The sequence below is a fragment of the Procambarus clarkii genome, chromosome 11 (genome assembly GCF_040958095.1).
Source record: "Procambarus clarkii isolate CNS0578487 chromosome 11, FALCON_Pclarkii_2.0, whole genome shotgun sequence".
Taxonomy (NCBI): domain Eukaryota; kingdom Metazoa; phylum Arthropoda; class Malacostraca; order Decapoda; family Cambaridae; genus Procambarus; species Procambarus clarkii.
This window is the reverse complement of record NC_091160.1, coordinates 38,354,053-38,372,004: the sequence shown is the minus strand read 5'-3', so window position 1 is coordinate 38,372,004 and position 17,952 is coordinate 38,354,053. Positions and strand designations below refer to the sequence as shown.

Sequence of the window (17,952 nt, the reverse complement as noted above, 5' to 3'; positions counted from 1 at the left end):
AACCCGATGCCCCTCATTCGTGTTACATCCGACCTCTTGAAGAATGTGTTCAGACCGACATTGCTTAAATTGTTTAGTATTTTGAAGGTTTCTATGAAATCTGTCATGCCTGGTCTGCAGTGTTGTTAATCCTGTGGCCCTCAACCGTTCCTGATACAAGAGATGACTAAGCTCTGGTATGATTTTTGTTGCCCAAGTGTTGCACCTTCTCCAGAGCAGCTATGTCCTTCTGGAGATGAATGTGCAGAGAGGTACAGAATCATAGTATGATGGAAACATTACAAGACTCTTGTTTTATATTTGACAAATTAAGATGAGAAAGACAGATAGTAAACATCAACTGACAGTATCATCATGCAGGGTATACAGCATTAGGTCAAATAAGATATAAAGTTGAACATTAAATTTATAATTGTATGATATTGCACATCTGTGTCGCAGATACTGATAGCTGTGTCTTTTGCAGATGTACTACAGTTTAGCATCTGGAATTTCTCCATCTGTGGTCTATAAAGAGATGTGTAAAGCAGGAGTGAATACAACTTTGCTTCACCCAGGCCTTAATGAAGAGGATTGGGGAGCTTTGCAAGAGATGTTTTGCTCCTATAAACTCCAGTATGCAAATGTGATGCCACTTTTTAACACCTCACAAATTATGACGGGATTAGTGAGTTTCAGGATTCTGTCAAATATAGTTTGATCTTTTTGCTCATTGCTGATGATTTTATTTCACATTTAAACAAGCTTGCATATAAATGACCTGATATAAGAACAAATGCATGTAGCAGTTTTTTTTTTTCAGAGACACATTTGAAATAAAGAAATTAATCTGTGTAGCCAATGTTGAAAATATGCTTGCTGTGAATTGACATAAATTAATTTAATTTTGCAATTCTTTGATGTTGTTAAACTTACGATCACTTAGAACATCTGTTGTTATTTAAATATGAATTATTCTGTGGTCAGTAAGTGTAAACAAAATTTGAAACTCATCAAGTGTCTAAAAATGTACCGGTATAAATAATCGGTCAAAATATAGAATGTAATTACATATTACATGGAAACCATCATCTGCCACTTATGCTTTCAGTCCATAGACTGGATGAAAGTCTTCTCAAGTCTCGATAACCTTATGGGAAGGTTAAACATCATGAGTGTTGAGCAGTTTGAGAAGCCCTTGGTTGACAACCCTTTCATGACGGAGCTAAGAAACTTGACCACTGTGCAGAAGTAAGCTTCACTAATAAATATTTAAAACATTAGTACAATAACAAAGTCCAGCCCCAGACACCACACAGCACCTGTATTCCAGTCCTTGAACATGCTGAATGTAAAAGTATTACACACATTCTCAAGTGTACTCTATACACTTAAGTATAGAGTACACTACACATCAACACTTCCTTCAACAGTCCTCGTGGTGTAGTGGTTAAGACACTCTCCTGGCGTTTCGCGAGTGCTTTGTCCAGGGTTTGTATCCGGGCCGAGGAGGAGTACTGGGCATCATTCCTTTACCGTACCCTCAGTTTACGCTACAATAAAATTGGTACCTGGTTGTTAAATGATTTGGCGGGTCGTATTCCAGGAAACATAAGATTAAGGACCTGCCCGAAATGCTACGCCTGCTATTGACTGTACAAGAATGTAAGAAATCTTGTATATATAAATAAATAAACAATAAAATAAATATATTATAATAATAATAAATAATAATAAATCTTAAAAGTAGAATAAAATAAACATGATTATAGATTTTTATTTTTATTTTTAAAATTTGTTATTATTAATATTATTATATTTATAAAATACATTTGAAACATGGTATGTGGAGCATATTTAAGAACACAATATAAATTATATAAAGCCAGTAATATGAAGAGTGCTTTGGGCATAAGTTAGAATAATTAGGTCATTAATTTATAAGCTTAATGGGGTAATACTCAATACTAAATGAAAAGTAAGCCAACATATTTGAATTGTTATGAATTACAATTTTTAACTGATATTTAATGATTAAAGGCATAGATTACATAGGTATAGAATCTGTAGTTTTTGGAACAGTACAAATTTAATACAGTATTTAATATTCACAAAACTGTGAAAGAACAATATGAATCCCATCCTCAAAGGTTTCTTGAAGGCTACAACACAACTTATGCGCAACACGAGTAACAAGTATTCATGTCGTGTAGTGCCGAGGTTGGCACAGCTGGCTCCTAACCGGAAGTTTCTATATTTGAATACGTTTATCCCTGGAAACACAAACCGTAACTGTCTTTATTTTCCGCTTGTTACAACTTGTAATAAAATTGTTACATCTTGGCTTAACATGTTTATGATGAATTAGAACGTTGTTACAACTTGCTATGTTGGTTGTTATAACTGGTTAGGAGGTGTTAAAACTTGTTCGAACGTTGTACCAACGTCTTAGTTTCGGTGTGTGTTTGGCGGGATGGGAGTTGGGCAACTGTTTCTGGTTGCATCCTGGATAAAGTATTTCATTGGCCTAGATATAAGAAGACTTCCTGGTCCCAACAATGGAAAACAATTTTATATTGCAAGAGTGACATAATAAAAGCAGAAATGAAATGCAAATAAATTGCATGTCTTAAATTGTGGAATAGTCTCCCAAATACAATAAAATGTTGGGATATAATGTAGTCATTTTCTATACTTACCACACCAAATATCATGATTCTAATAAACCAAATACATGTGTTATTTTTAGCTCTAAAATATTGTAAGTAGGCTGTAAATATATTGTAACAGTTTTCAATTTTTAAACCAAATATTTACCACTAAAGCTATAGAATCTAACATGAAGTAGTTTTATTCTCTTTAGTATTATCAACCTAGAATACTACTTAACATTAGCTTAATTAGCTCCTTAATATATATTCAGTACTGTATGTGTAAAAAAAAATTTCCTTGCAAGTTCATTTGTAATATGTATCTAGTATTAAGTATTACCTTCAATTTTATTATCTATAACAAAACCATTAATCTTAAGTTAAGGTTTATCAGAAATCTACCACTATGGAGTTACTCATTATACAATATATATTGTATCTGTTCATGTATTTTATATTGCAGTCATTTTTGTGAAATTTTAAACAAATTATTATTGTTACTGTAATTCTTATTAGACTTTCCATAAAAAATATTTCTTCTTTTCTATAATAGATTTGTGCGTGGGGTATTTATTGGAGTGTCAGCCTTTCAGCAATGGAGTTTAAGCAATGAAAACACGTCCTTCAAGCACATCTTTGCCCAGATACTCATCACGGCCAATGCAGCACTCGCACCCATCACCAAACTTGGTAAGCCAAATGCTTAAAATGAAGAAAAAGATGAGATTTAACTTGTAATTTGAATGTAGATAAGGATACAAGGTTATGGGCTTCGAGTGTCCCACAGAAACAACATTGGTTATCTTGAGATGATTTTGGGGCTTTAGTGTCCCTCGTAGCCCGGTCCTCAAACAGGCCTCCACCCCCAGGAAGCAGCCCGTGACAGCTGACTAACACCCAGGTACCTATTTTACTGCTAGGTAACAGGGGCATAGAGTGAAAGAAACTCTGCCCATTGTTTATTGCCAGCGCCCGGGATCGAACCTGGGACCACAGGATCACAAGTCCAGTGTGCTGTCTGCTCGGCCGACTGGCTCCCAAATTTGGTGGAATAAGACAGTGTTGGAAAGGGTGATGAGGGTTCAAACAGGGGCTCTCCTGGTAAGATGATTGGTCCTGTAACCTGCAGATTAAGTCTTAGTGTGTGTGTGTGTTCAGATAATGTCATAGCCTATCAGTTATTTTGGAGTAATCTTACAATATCATTTTTCAGCTTTAAATTTGAAGATGTTTATCCTATGATAATTGTGGTGTTTGTCCCTCACTGTTCTGCTGGTGATAATAAGATGTTGATTATTTCTAAGTGTAGAAAATATTTATTTGTACCTTAGAATAAATAATGACCAGATGAACTGGGGTATAAACTGGGCATTCATGTACAGTTTAACAAAAGATAACAGATATATAATTAAAAAAAAATTCCTATTCCAAATAGGAGTTCCCAGCCTATATGAAAGACTTCTGGACCCTCAGTTATTTAAGGGATTATTGAAGGATTATTCCCATGTTGTTCAAGATATTCAGAAGAAGGAAGCAGAAATGAGTCTTCAGTATCGGGTGAGTTAATACTAGTTGTTGGTCCTCAGATTAAAGTTTGTTATGTTTTACTAACAAGATTTTCCCCAATGTTAAGATTATAAATTATATTTTTGTATTTTTTTACTGTTTGTCACGACTTAAAACTCGGATAACTTGTCCACCATCCTGCATGCCTAATGTGTCATACTTTCTATAATAGAGCCACAGAATTTTTACAGGAAAGAGGAGGTTAGAGAATGCATTTATCTGGACCTTAAAAAGGCTTTCGACAGAGTTCCACATAAGAGGTTGCTATGGAAACTGGAACATATTTAAAAGGTGACAGGGAGACTTCTAACATGGATGCAAAATTTTCTGACAGAAAAGAAGTGGGCAGTAATCAGAGGCAATGTATGAGACTTTAGAAATGTTACTAGTGGAGTACCACAGGGTTCAGTTCTTGCACCAGTAATGTTCAATATCTATAGAAACGATCTGCCAGAAGGAATACAGAATTATATGAACATGTTTACTGATGATGCAATGATACTTGGTATACTAGGGAAGATAAGTAACTTATATGATTGTCATGCCCTTCAATAAGACCTGGACAAAATAAATGTATGGACCACCACTTGACAAATGGAATTTAATGTGAATGCATTTAAATACATAGATTGGAAAAGATTGAAGAAATTGTTCATGGCTTTTGTGAGACCAAATTTTGAATATGCAGCAGTTGTATGTATGGTGCCCAAATCTCAAGAAGCACATCAATAAACTAGAAAAGGTGCAAAGGCATGCAGCTAAAAGACTTCCAGAACAGAAAAACAAGTGCTATGAGGAGAGGTTAGAGGTGTTAAATATGCTAATCCTAGAAGATACAAGAAAAAGAGGTGACATGTTCACTATTTACAAATTAGTAACAGAAATCAACATAACTGACAAATAAGAATTCTTGAAAACTGAAACTTCAAGAACAAGAGCACATAGATTCAAACTAAGGAAACACAATTGCCAAAAAAAAAAGAATTAGAAAGTTCACTTTTGTAAACAGAGAGGTTAGACAGTGGGAACAAGCAAAGTGAAAAGGGGATGGAGGCCAAAACCATCAGTAGTTTCAAAGTACAGTGGAACCTCGAGTGACAAGCGACTCCAGTTACGAGCATTTCAAGTAACGAGCGAGCCACTCGCAGAAAACTTGTCTCGATTAACGAGCAAACCACATGGTGCTTCCTAGCGTTCCCGCTGGTTCTCGGACACCTCCGACGATGGTATTGTTGTAGTTGTTTTGCAAGACGAGCATTTCACACGACGAGCTTGGTGCCAGAACGGATTAAATTCATTAATCGAGGCACCACTGTATCATATAAGAGTTCTGGGAAGACAACACCACAAGCATAGCTCTCATCCTGTAACCGCACTGAGGTAACTACACAATCCACCCATCCACACACAACACTGTCACAAACACCACCCACCCACCTGAATGATGTAATATGGTAGAGGTGCATTACAAAATATTCATAATATTGTTTGCATTGTGAAATACGCCAGCATAAATAAATGTGCACTAATATTGCTTATTATAGATTTTAAACAATTCATACTAATCCCAAATTTTCATAAATTTACAGCTTTATTTAGGGTCATCCCTCTTGGAAGAAATGGAGCATAAAGAAATAGCGTCTGCTTCCCAGGAAACCACTAAGAACACGACCCATGCTCACTTGCTCTCCGAATTAAGGACTACTATCCTAAACCTAACAAGATCACTCATACCTCCAGATATGTCATCAGAAATGGCCATGGCTGGAAGTGATTTTGTGATGACAGTTTTTTCAAATTTGGTGCAAAATGTGGAGGGTGCACTCAGTGTTGTGTGAGTAGGACATTGCATGTTGATGAGTGTGCTTTATAATGTATGATGGCTGTTTAATATGGTTTTCTTGTCACCTGATGTTTCCTTTAGGAGTGTTCTCCTGATAATGATAACGATAATGTTTATTCAGGTAAAAGTACATACTGTACATACAAAATGAGTTACAAACAGAATGTTGGATTTCTAGATAGAGCAGCTAGTGTATACTATGACTAAAGCCACTAATACGCACAGCGTTTCCGGCAAGAAATGACGTTTCCTTTGGGAGCTTCCTATGTGTGCTTTTTCCTGAGTTACTTTAACAGTTGTGGGAATAGTTTCATGTATATAGATAATATATATTTTATTTGTAGATTATATGTATTAATACATACAATTATATATACTGTAATAATACTTGTAACAAGTATTTAATACAAATGCATTATTTGGCTTTATTCGACAAATTTAATACCACAATACAACCATTAAGAGTATCTTAGTATATGCAATTTGCATTTTGCAGGAAGACACCAGCTTGCTATTATGTCTTATCAGGAGAGGAATTTATTTCTACCCTGCAACATGTATCAACATATGTTGATGTAGTTCAGAAGCACGTGGAGCAGTGGCAGAGTTATGTTAACCTTACTTGTGAGGTGCCCGAATCTAACCTCACACAAGTAGTGATGAAGCTTTTACACCACTTTGGTTGGGAGGAGGACATTAAGCAAGTGAGTGAAGTTTGATTTTTCTGTGATAACCTAATTGTGGTTGACAGGTTGCAGCTATATTTCTTTGAATAATTATTATATTTATTTATGAAGGTTCCTGTACACAAGTTTCTGTACTTTTGCACTGTATTCCAGTCGTTCACAACTCTTTCTGTAGGGGGGCCTCGTTGGCTCCCTGAAGCTTGTTGTTGTTGTTTTAGATTCAGCTACTCGGAACAAAATGTTCCAAGCAGCACGGGCTATGGTGAACCTGTTGTATTTACCTGGCACAGGAGATGTGCTTCCTGAAGCTATCACACTTGATTAAGTGCCATACTACTAGGTGTTAACAGTCTTGGAGTTCTACTGCCCTACTGGGGACCACGAGCCAGAACCTGGCCCCTCTCAGAGAGGCGCAGGTAGTGATGGCCTATGAACAATTTACATTTAAAGTTTATCATCTTTGTCACCATCCAAGAGAAGGCACCCAGAGAGATTAGAGAATCAAAACACACTACTGCATGGTTAAAATGAAACTGCAGGCTCAAAATTGCCAAAAGAACTCTCCCATAAAGAAAACAAACTACCCAAATTTTGTGACACCAAGCCCTTGCTAGTTTGGCCCCTGCTGAATTATCAAACATTATAAAAAGTGTATTTTAGATTCTTACCAAATGGTTTATTTTTCCAGATGATTAATAATAATGATGGTACACAGCAGTCTTTCACCTGTGAATTTGTCTTTGACCAGTCTGCGTACATAAGTGAGAAGGTAAGATTTTATAAATTAATAACATCTTAATGTTCTGCTTCTATATGAAATTGGAATACAATATTTTAAATTTTTTTAGTAGTACTGCATGTAGCTTATCTTTAACTTCAAAATTACAAGTAATTATTATTAAATATTTCCAATATACATTCAATAAATTCTCTAATAATAAATAGATACTTATTTATTTTCTTGATTGTGAAGGAGTTAATCAAACTATTTTTTAATTAAAGAAATCTGTAATGAATTGGCTATACTGTATTAAATATAAATAAAAAATTGTTTATTAAACTCAACCATCAATGTAAAATATTGTATACAGCACTGAATATAAAAGAGACGGTACAAAGAATACATTTTATTGCTGTAATGACAACTTGTTACGTGTTTGATGAGAAGTCAGTGAGCACAGGTATAATATGAACAGAAAAGATTTATTATAATAATTAATTTTCTCATCTAGAAATTTGCTTTTAGCATGTTTTTACAAAAGTTAAGACGTGTAGTGTATAGCATATGTATGTAGTAAAACAGAGCACTGAATTGCAACTGGAACAAATGAAAGTACAGTACAGAGAATGGTAACTTTTAACGTACAACGAATTATAGTCTTTAATTGTCTAGTGGCAAAACAAATGGGATTGAAATCTGCACTTATCTTTACTCACCACATTTCTTATGGTAAGATGAGATATATGCATTGCATATCTGCCCGAAACACTATACCTGCTAGTGGCTATACAAGGAAGTAAAACTTCAATGCTCAATACTCTCATAAACCCAATGTACCTTCTTGTATATAAATAAATAAATAAATAAATAAATATACTGTATATAATAATTATTACTATATTTTTATTAATGCAATGTACTGTATATCTGATAATTAGAATGGCTTTAAGCCCAAATTTTTATCTCTTCTAGGTTAAGGATTTAGTTTCATATTATTTACAAGATGAAGTAGCTGAAAAACACCTTTCATCCTGCCTTATTGCTGCTGTTAACTCCACAGTTGGGGTCCAGTTCCGAGGGTGAGTGACAAAATTTCAAACTTTTCTTTTGAGTGGGATACTTCAGACATGTTTTCAAACAAAAAATTTAGCGATGTCCGAGGTTTTGGTCGATGATTTGTCCATTTACAGTACATTGTGAGAGCCAGAGTCTTGGAAATTCTCAATCTGTTTACTCGGCCAGTGCTGTCACCTAGTGGAGGGTATGGGTAGCAACCAGGCAGTCAGCTAGCAGTTGGTACTTTGTAGTAATAGAGCAATGTACCTGATTTACTTGAGGGCCACTAACACTAGTGGCTTCAACGAGGACAGGAAGCCAATGGCTTGTCGAAGGTCCCCCCCGTTTACCTTGATGTTTGTTAGTTTCTTTGATGTCCAAGTTTCGGTGGTCACTCAAGGTTCGACTGAGAATTCTCCAGTCTCTCGCTTGCCTGTGGATGTCTGTGGGGACAGTTTATAAAGATCTCTACTGCATCAGGGATGGAAAGGTCACACAGACTGGTGGGAGTCTATTGAGCTCTTGTGATAATGGGACATTGTCTAAGGGATCAACTGATTAATTTAATCTTTGAAATGCTGCTACTGTATTGTATGAAACTTAAAGGAATTAAGTCTATTTACAGAAGAATACAAAATTACTTCTGCATTTTTCTATATTGATAGCTTCTAGTAACTCCTGTTAGTTATGCTTTTCTACCACTGAATTTGTTTTTCTTAGTACCCCCCCATCTCTAGCGGCCTTGATTCAATTCAAATTCAAATTTTGATTCAGGTAAAAGTACATACATTGATGAAGAGTTACAAACTTAATATTGGATTTATTGATAGAGCTAGTACATACAATACGTAAAGCCACTAATGTGCATAGCGTTTCGGGCAAGGGGTAAGGCTTGTGAAAGGTCCCCCAATTATTCCTGGGGGACGGAGGGGAAGAGGTAATAGTCTGAATGCCAAATTTCCAACACTTTGGGGGATACTTACTCAATACTGTGCTAACGAAACGCTTATGCGTGCTAGTGGCTTTACAAAGTTGTAATTTCAAATTAAACTCTATGTTCTCTCTTAACCCCCCAATGTACCTTCTTGTATATATATATATAATAATAAATAATAAATAAATAAATAAATAAATAAATAATAAGTACTTTCCAGATGGGCATATCTCACTACTTGCCTCTATTGTATCACCTTTATCGGGACAATGATACATTTATAGAACATATTATAGAGTTGAAATAAAATTATAAATTTGTCCGCTGTATTTCACATGAGAAAATTGTATAATGAAAATCGTTCCTAACAATTATGTTTAGATAAGATATGCTTACCTCATCTCTGCATAGAGAAATGTTATAAACACTGCACATGTTAATGGAATTTTAATGAATGTTTACTTCACATTCTGCACAGTTGTAGTAATAATGTGTTTTCATTATACATATATTAATAAATAACTGGTGCTTCATTGATAAAAATATACTAATCCTTTTATATTTGTTGCAGAATTTTGAAAGCAGCTGGAGATTTGTTTGGTTTAGCCTCGAGCAAGAATATAGGAGAGGCTCTCTCAGCGGCCACCACATCCTTGCCTGGGGCATCATCAGCTCTCCGAACACTTGGCTCTAGGGTGGCAGTGCTGGTTCCCTTTGAAGATATTCTTGTAAAACACTATGAAACAACTTTAAATTTCACTACCAAGGTTATAGACATCATTAGGAATGACTTAATGGTGGATGTCAATCGTGTAAGTTAATGATCATGTGTCTGCAACATTTACTTCTGAATTTGATGGAGATGAGCGTTTCCTCTAAGCACAATTTAAAGTTACAAGTATTAGTATAATATGGATGAGAGTAACTAGTTCAATATAAACATATAGAAAAATTACTTCTGACTTCTACTGGTCATGAGTCAAAATTAGGAAATGCAGACAGGAGTACAAGTATTGGTGCTACAACTTCCAACCTCTTACTATAATAGAGTATTAAGATGTGATGAATTTATTACATATATGGATTGTTGTAGTTTTGTTTAGAAAAATGAAAGCATGTAGTTGCAACTCTTTTAACTTGGTGACTCGTGTGCATGAGGCAGCACTGCTTATGGAGTGTAAATACAGTAAGAGAATTTTTTTTTTAAGGAGGTTCCTTTGCCTCAATCCTAAATTAGCTTGGTTTATTTTCTATTGTTTATTCAATCTTCTCTGTCTCATCTATATTCCCTTTTTATTAGTTTAGGAAATCCTCAGCATTTCCTCAAGTTCTTGTTCCTTGGGACAGGTAAATAAGTGACAACTTTCTTGCTTTAATGATTGCCATGGAAGCATATAAACTTAATCATCCAATGTTTTAAGTAGTGTCCCACAGTACTTGAACTTGTGATGGTTGCTGTCTGGGCTGGTTGGATAAGTTACAGAGTATCATAACCTCAAAACAACGGCGCCCTGAGAGGAATGTGCCATTATAAGTTAAATAATAAAAACATACGTGCAATAGAGGATGATATTAGTTAAAGGGATGACCACTAAAGAGTATGTGCTGTGGATGATTTTACTACAGACTGATGTTGTCTAGACTCTTATGATGTACCCTGACAGGTAGGACAGTAAACACAAAATGGTAGATAGATATATATTTGATAAGAGGTTACATGAAGTTGTTGAAGTATAGTGTGATGGTGTCAAGACTTGGATGCTGAGTGCAGGAGGTGGCTATGTTATTGGAATGCTTCTTGTGCGTGTATGACTAGTTTTTTTCTGTGGGGAGCCCCTACGGCTCCCCGGAGCTTACCAAGCTGTATGTTTTAGACCGTGGCATCAGTCGATTGGAGTTCTTGCCTACCAAGGACTATGAGCCAGAACCTGGCCCCCCCTCAGAGAGGCACGAGGAACAATGACGTATGGAACCCCTCCCCCCCCACTGTATTTGGCAGCATTCCATGTCTGCCATCGACCGGGGTCTGGAACCCAGAAAGGTTCCCCGGAGCCACCTAACCCAAGAAAAGTGATAAGAGGGACTTACCCGGGAGGTGGCTGCCACTCGTATCTCAACTTGAAGTCGAGACAACTAGATGCAACCTGTGACCCAAAGCGACACACGCCCTACTAGGGGTCAGGAATGTTAACGAGGTAACGGGCGGCCAGGATCCCTGTTCGACCTCCAAAATCCCCATGCCTGAATGTCAGCCCAAGACATGTTACTGAAGATGGCAGCTAAAGCAGCAAACGTGCGAACGTCATGGGCACGAGGATAGATCTGCAGGCTGGCTGGACCTAATAATCCTGCAGATGACCTGGGAGACCTGAGCCCTGGAACAGGGAACAAGGGAAACTGGGTCAACCCAAAGTACATTCCTGGCCACAGAAGCCGTGGTGCGCAAGTAACAGCAAAGAACCGCAACTGGACATAGCACATGATGCACCCCTGATCTGACCAACCAAGCATCAACAACCAAAGGACCCCTCCGGAATTTGCCTACTTGTTCTTCACCAGAAAAGGAGGAGACGGCTGCAAATGAACAAATCTACCGCCAGGACCAAAAGAGCAGAAACCTCTATGCTGGAGGAGAGCATGAAGCTGCCCAACCCAACCCCCCAGAAGCCAATGCCAACAGGAAAAGAGCCTTGGAAAAACAATCTTGAAACAATAGGGGCCACCACAAACCACGGTTTGTGGTGGCTCGTGGTCCCTGGTAGGGAAAAACACCCAGTCGACTGATGCCATGGTCTAATGCATACATATCAGCCCGGTAAGCTCCGGGGAGCCTCCAGGGCTCTCACAGAAAATGGCATTTCATTACATTCAGCGCTGGTTTTTTATGTGTTGTAATTTAATTGGCCAGTGGCCTAGAGTTCCTTTCTGTTCTGGTTTGGCTCATACTTCAACAGTGGGCTTCTCCTCTAGGGATTTCAGCTACATTCACAGTTCCTAGCTGCTTTGCTCCAGAACAAGTCTTGTGCTGAACTTTCCTTCCCAGGACACTCCATATGTGGACAAACTTTTTATTTATTTTCCAGTTCCGGCCTCGACCGAGATGTTCGAGGCCGCATTTGTTTTGTTACATACAGTTTGATTATAATCAGCCAGTAACTCTGTCTTGGCCCATAACTCACTCCATCACCCATTGTGACTGAGGTGAGAGTCTGGGTGGGTGGGTTTTGAGGGAAGACATAAACATGGATGTTGCATCAAAATTCACACTATTGAGTTCACACAACACGAGGGTCTGCTGCATATAATCATCTTTAGATACAGTTGTTTAATATATTACTATCATGCAAATCGTAAGCTGGTACTAAATTCTTATATGTTACTTTATTCTAGATTTATGGAGCGGACTCATCGAGGCTTGCAGGCCTCCTTTCCACGGTTGAGAAAATGAAGAAGTGGATTCGAATAAGAAACAAAGCTAAAGACACTGGCAGTGTGTTCAAGAGGAGTGTGCAGGACATGCCCATTGAAATATTATATCAAGCTGCTCAAGACATGGGGCATTATTCTTTTGCTGAAAATCTTTTAGCAAATGTTAATTACACATACCTACTTTCTGAGGTAAATCATTAAATTACCTTACGACCATAAATGAGGTAATATTATTAGTGCTGATTAGAGACCATCATAATATATAATGTATTAAAGAGATCTCTGTGTCTCTAACATCATCCCACTTAATTATTATAAGTACATTCATACTCCTTTGCCATAAATCTTTTTAAACTTCAGTATTTGTAAATAAAAAACACTTTTTCTGGGAGGAGCCCCGTCGACTCCCAGGAGCTGATGTGAATATACAGTATTTGCTTTCTGGCATCAATGGGCATGGAGTTCTTGCCTACCGGGGACCATGAGCCAGAACCTGGGCCCCCCTCAGAGAGGCACGAGGAGCAATGGCCTATAGAAACCCCCCGTGTGGTTGGGAGCATGCTATGTCTGCCATTGACCGGGTCTGGCACCCAGAAAGGTAGGTGCCCCAAAATAAACCCATATTCTGTTGAAAAGATTGCTACTGAAAGCTGAACGAGTGGACAGAACTTCCCCAAAACGAAAATTTGCAAACGAGCATGACATCATCACGTTGCAGTGCCGCTGTCAGCACAGTTCTTGGCTGATGTGATACTGGCAAATTCTTATACCACTGGCTCCTTATTTGGTGTCAGTTTCTGTGCCTTGTGCCCTACCAGCCAGGGTAGAGGTCTGTCTCTACAGGTGGTGTGTAAGCCAGGAGTAATATTCTATGGTACTTGGGATGCATGCGCCTAGGGTATCCTTTCCTAGGTGCCCAGTAAGTACTGTACTGCCCTTGGGACTTCGGGCCACCTTCCACAAGTTGCCTTTTGATCTACCTCTGCTGTGTCTTTTACTGCTCGGTACTTGGCCGCCCTTGGAGTCAGCTGGGGTTTTTGTTGCCCTTGCTTGCCGCTGGGTAGGGGGTAGTTTTCGTTACTGGTAGGGGCGCGGGGTTCTGCACAGCTAGTTATCACCTATTATAATGGCCGGCTCTGTTCCGCCTGGATATGTTGTCCTCTTGTGGGGTTTTTCTTTTGTTTTTGTTTTTGTTTTCCCTGCTTGGTGGGGAGGGTCTGCCTTTGGTTGGTTGCCCCCATCTATATTTCGGGTATATTTATATAAGTATCTCTGTTCTTGGTGGTATCCCCTGTTAAGCCCACGTTGCTTGATACCCTGTTGCTTGATAGTCTTGGGCGCCGGTTTGCAGTACCCTGCCTGGGCTTCCCTTAGCATGTTACCAAGGCTAAGGGCCCTGGGAAACTCTGCGGGGGCTTTGTGGTCTGATGAATGTGACCCCTTGAGTCCCCTCTCGCTTCATGCGAGGTTGATGGTTGCTCTGTCCCCTTGTCTCAGGGTGATAATCACTGGTTGCTTCTCTGCCATGCTACTTGTAGGGTCGGTGATTCTTTTGACCAAGAGTCGTGTGACGTTTGTTGTTTGTACGTGCTCCAGTTCACCCAAGATGCTGATCATGATATAAGGTGCAGGCAGCAGCTGCATTGCAGGGTAGGTTCAGGTTGATGCCACGCAATAGGTTGGTTGCTTTCCCGGATGCCCTGAGACCTGCCCCATTTTGGTTTTAGGGACCCAGACATAGGGGTGGGAGTTGCTTTGACTTTGGCTCTGTCTGCCCCTCCTTGTCCTTTCCCTTTTGTTGTACGTCCGATTCCTCCCCCTTGCTTCCGGTTCTGAAATGTCTGAGGGTTTCAGAGTTGGGGTAGGGTCTAGTTGATGTTGAGACTCGGGCAGTCTCAGGGAAGTCCCCTTCCGGAGTGGTGGTGGAAGCACTCAAGCCTAGTCCTCCAGCCGGAGCTTCTGGGTCTGACCAGTGGGCCTGCTTCGTTCCTGCTTTTTCGGCAGCTTTTGACTTTTCTTTAGGGGCAAGAAACTCTTTTCTTTCTTTAGAATGGCTTGGCCCTGGGTCCTCGAGGGGAGAGGGGGTTGTTTGGGGGGCCTTGGGCCACATTGGACTCCGCCTGGGTTTTTGTACCCTTGGAGCGGGGCATGGTCTTATAAGGAGTGGGGTTCTTTTCGCTCCCTTTTCGTACGAGTTGGATTTGGTGTTTACCCCTCCCCGGGTTTGGTTCTGTGACCCGAACAGCTCTTCGGTTCCGTCCTTCTGGAGGCTTTCTGCTTCCCGCGAGATCGGTGCGGGGATCTTCCCGTGAGCTGTTAGGTGCTTGTAAAGTGCGTCGGCCCTTTCGTGGTTCATCCCACTGACAGGGCGGTGGGAGGAAGGCTCGCTCTGTTTGCTTGTGCCTGGTCCCATGATTTATGGGCCTTTCCGGTCATTTCGTGCGGCCTGCGGTGGAGTTGGGTGGCTCCTCCTCCATCTGGGGGATCGAAGCTGGCAGGGCAGGCCTTTCTCCTGTGCTGTGTCGGGGTCATCTCAGAGTGGGTTCGCTTGGGCATGGTTGAAAAGCTCTCGTCCCTCAGATGCATTTCCCGCCTGTTTCTGATCCCGAAACGGGACTGCGGTCTATCCCACGTGCCCACGACGTTCGCAGGTTTGTGGCGTTGGCTGCTGTTTTTGGTAACATGTCCTGGGGCGCAGAGCTTTTGGAGGTCGAACAGGGTCCTAGTCGCACGGTACATTATTACTGTTCCAGGTCCAGCTCGGGCATGGGTCGCAGGTTGCAGCCAGTTGTCTCAACTTCAAGTTGAGGAGCGAGTCATGGCTGCCTCCCGAATGAGAATGACTCCTTCTTTCCTGTATCTTTGGTTAGGTTGCTCCAGGAAGCTGGAGGGATTCTCCACAGAAAACCAGCATTGAATATAATAAAACACCATTTTCTGGTGAGTCCCAGAGGCTCCCCCAGCAACCCTCCTTCTCTCCTGTCAGTGGTTTTTTGCGTCTTTTTGACATTTGGCCTATAAACTGATGGTTAAATAGAAGGCGCAAAGGGTCTTGGGCTCCCCTTTCTTGCTTTCGGGGAGGGGGGAGCTGCGCAGACAGTGGCACGGCGGCTATGGTGACATCATGCTTGTTTGTTTGTTTTCAGATTGGTGAGTTGGGCTTTCAGTTGCAATTTTTAACCAGCTGTAGTTTGTTTTGGGATGCCTTCATTTCTGGTTGTCTAACTTGATAGATAGCATACATAGAATGCTTCCAACCACATGGGAGTTTCTATAGGCCGTTGCTCCTCGCACCTCTCTGAGGGGGCCAGGTTCTGGCTTGTGGTCCGCTGTAAGCTAGAACTCCATCGAATTGTCTGATGCCATGGTCTAATACATACATATGAGCCCAGTAAGCTCCAGGTAGCCTCTGGGACTCACCCAGTAAATGGCATTTCATTATAGTCAATGCTGTTTGTTTTTTTATTGAATAGAACTTGAGCCTCCATAGTTATGGTTATGGTCCAAGTTTCTATTCTATGTAAGCATCCAGGGCTCCATGGACAAGTTTATTGCAGGGATTAATAAGTGCGCTGTCTCTTCCAAGCCTCACTAGTGACTGGCAATAAACATGACAATAGTCGAGCAACACACCAACAGGCCTCTGAAACCCAACTGTCATCTACCAGGGGCCACAACCAGAATCAGCTTGTGTGACAAAGTGAGGGGGAGCAGGGGATTAATACTGTAGATTATTCTATCTCCATGAAATGCTTCTATCTCTATGAAAATTTAAAAATGGGTAAAATTATGTAAACTATTCACAATATAATTTGTTTTTCTTTCAGATTGAGAACATGAGGATGCAAGCGATTCTTTCTTCTGATTGGCTAGACCCTGTGTTGATACACATGAATTTTGCTGTTACCAGCCTGTCAGAGCTCAGCAAATTGGGTGCTGTCATGGATCTTAACAAAGTGAGTTTTCAGTTTCTTACTGCATTACCTCAGTTAAAATATTTTTCTTATGTGGTATCCTTGAAGTGTAACTTCATAATTCTGGTATATCAGTGAGAAAATCATTTTGAGGCAATAATGTGACTTGAACCGACATTTAGACAAGTGTCTGGGAATCACCAGAATGCTGGTTTAAGTCACCTTTCTGTGGGGAGCCCCTACTGTTCCCTGGAGCTTATCAGGCTAATGTATGTTATATTAGACTGGGACATTAGCTATGGAGTTCAGACCTATCAGGGACCAGCGCCAGAACCTGGCCCCTTCAGAGAGGTTTCCGGGAGCAATGGCCCTGGAAAACCCCCTTGTGGTTGGGGGTATTCCTTATCTGCCATCGACTGAGGTTAAGTACCCAGAAAGGTAGGCATAACAAAACAAACCCCACATGGTAAGAAACTAAAACTAAAAACCAAACAGAGAGGTAGAAACTCCCTACAATCCCAAGGAAACAAGCAACCAAGCAAACATGACACTTTACTGCCACGCTAATCGTCCGTGCAGCCCTCCCCTCCCCTAGAGGGGGAGTGGGGCCCCGGACCTCACCGTGCTAGCTGCATAGCACTCCAGTTCGTTAGCTAATGTCAACCGGGAAGGACGGTTGGGGAAGGCGGTATTTGCCTTCATAGTGCTCACTGCTGTGTTTTAGTGTTGTGTGGTGGCCAGGTGTTCCTCATCAGTACCGGGGCTGCATGCGCTTAGGGGCTTCCTTCCCTAACCGCCCTGTGAGTGCTGCCCCTGCCTGACAGGGGTATCTTCCCTGAAGAGTTCGGGAACCATTCCTGTGGAGGTTTTTGCTGCTCGGCATTTGCCTCGCCCTTGGGGCCAGCTGGGGTTTGGGGCCCTTGTATGACCTTGGTAGGGACTGGTATTGTGCTGGTTAGGGCGTCAAGGTGTTGCGTGACCTGCTATCTATGTGGGGACCCGTTCCTGTTGCCTCTGGGGACGGTGTACTTTTGCAGGGTTTTTCTTTTGTTTTTATTTTCATTTGCCTGGTGGGAGCTCTGCTTAGTGTGGCTATAGTTCCACTGGTAGTGTTTGGTGGCCCTCTGTTAGGCCCCCGTTATTGTACACGTCGCAGGGGTTTTCAGTGTTACA

At 40.5% G+C, this 17,952-nt stretch overlaps 1 protein-coding gene across 1 annotated transcript in view; it reads left to right on the top strand.

Annotated features, from left to right (window-relative positions):
- Positions 1-17,952, top strand: part of LOC123758342 (uncharacterized) — a 219,446-nt gene that overhangs the window by 98,713 nt on the left and 102,781 nt on the right. Inside the window, 11 exon segments of the mRNA XM_069323046.1 lie at positions 467-667; positions 1,091-1,230; positions 3,184-3,320; positions 4,066-4,187; positions 5,786-6,030; positions 6,536-6,743; positions 7,414-7,494; positions 8,419-8,525; positions 10,008-10,248; positions 12,827-13,054; positions 16,693-16,821. Of these exon segments, the coding sequence (XP_069179147.1) occupies positions 467-667; positions 1,091-1,230; positions 3,184-3,320; positions 4,066-4,187; positions 5,786-6,030; positions 6,536-6,743; positions 7,414-7,494; positions 8,419-8,525; positions 10,008-10,248; positions 12,827-13,054; positions 16,693-16,821 (1,839 nt within the window).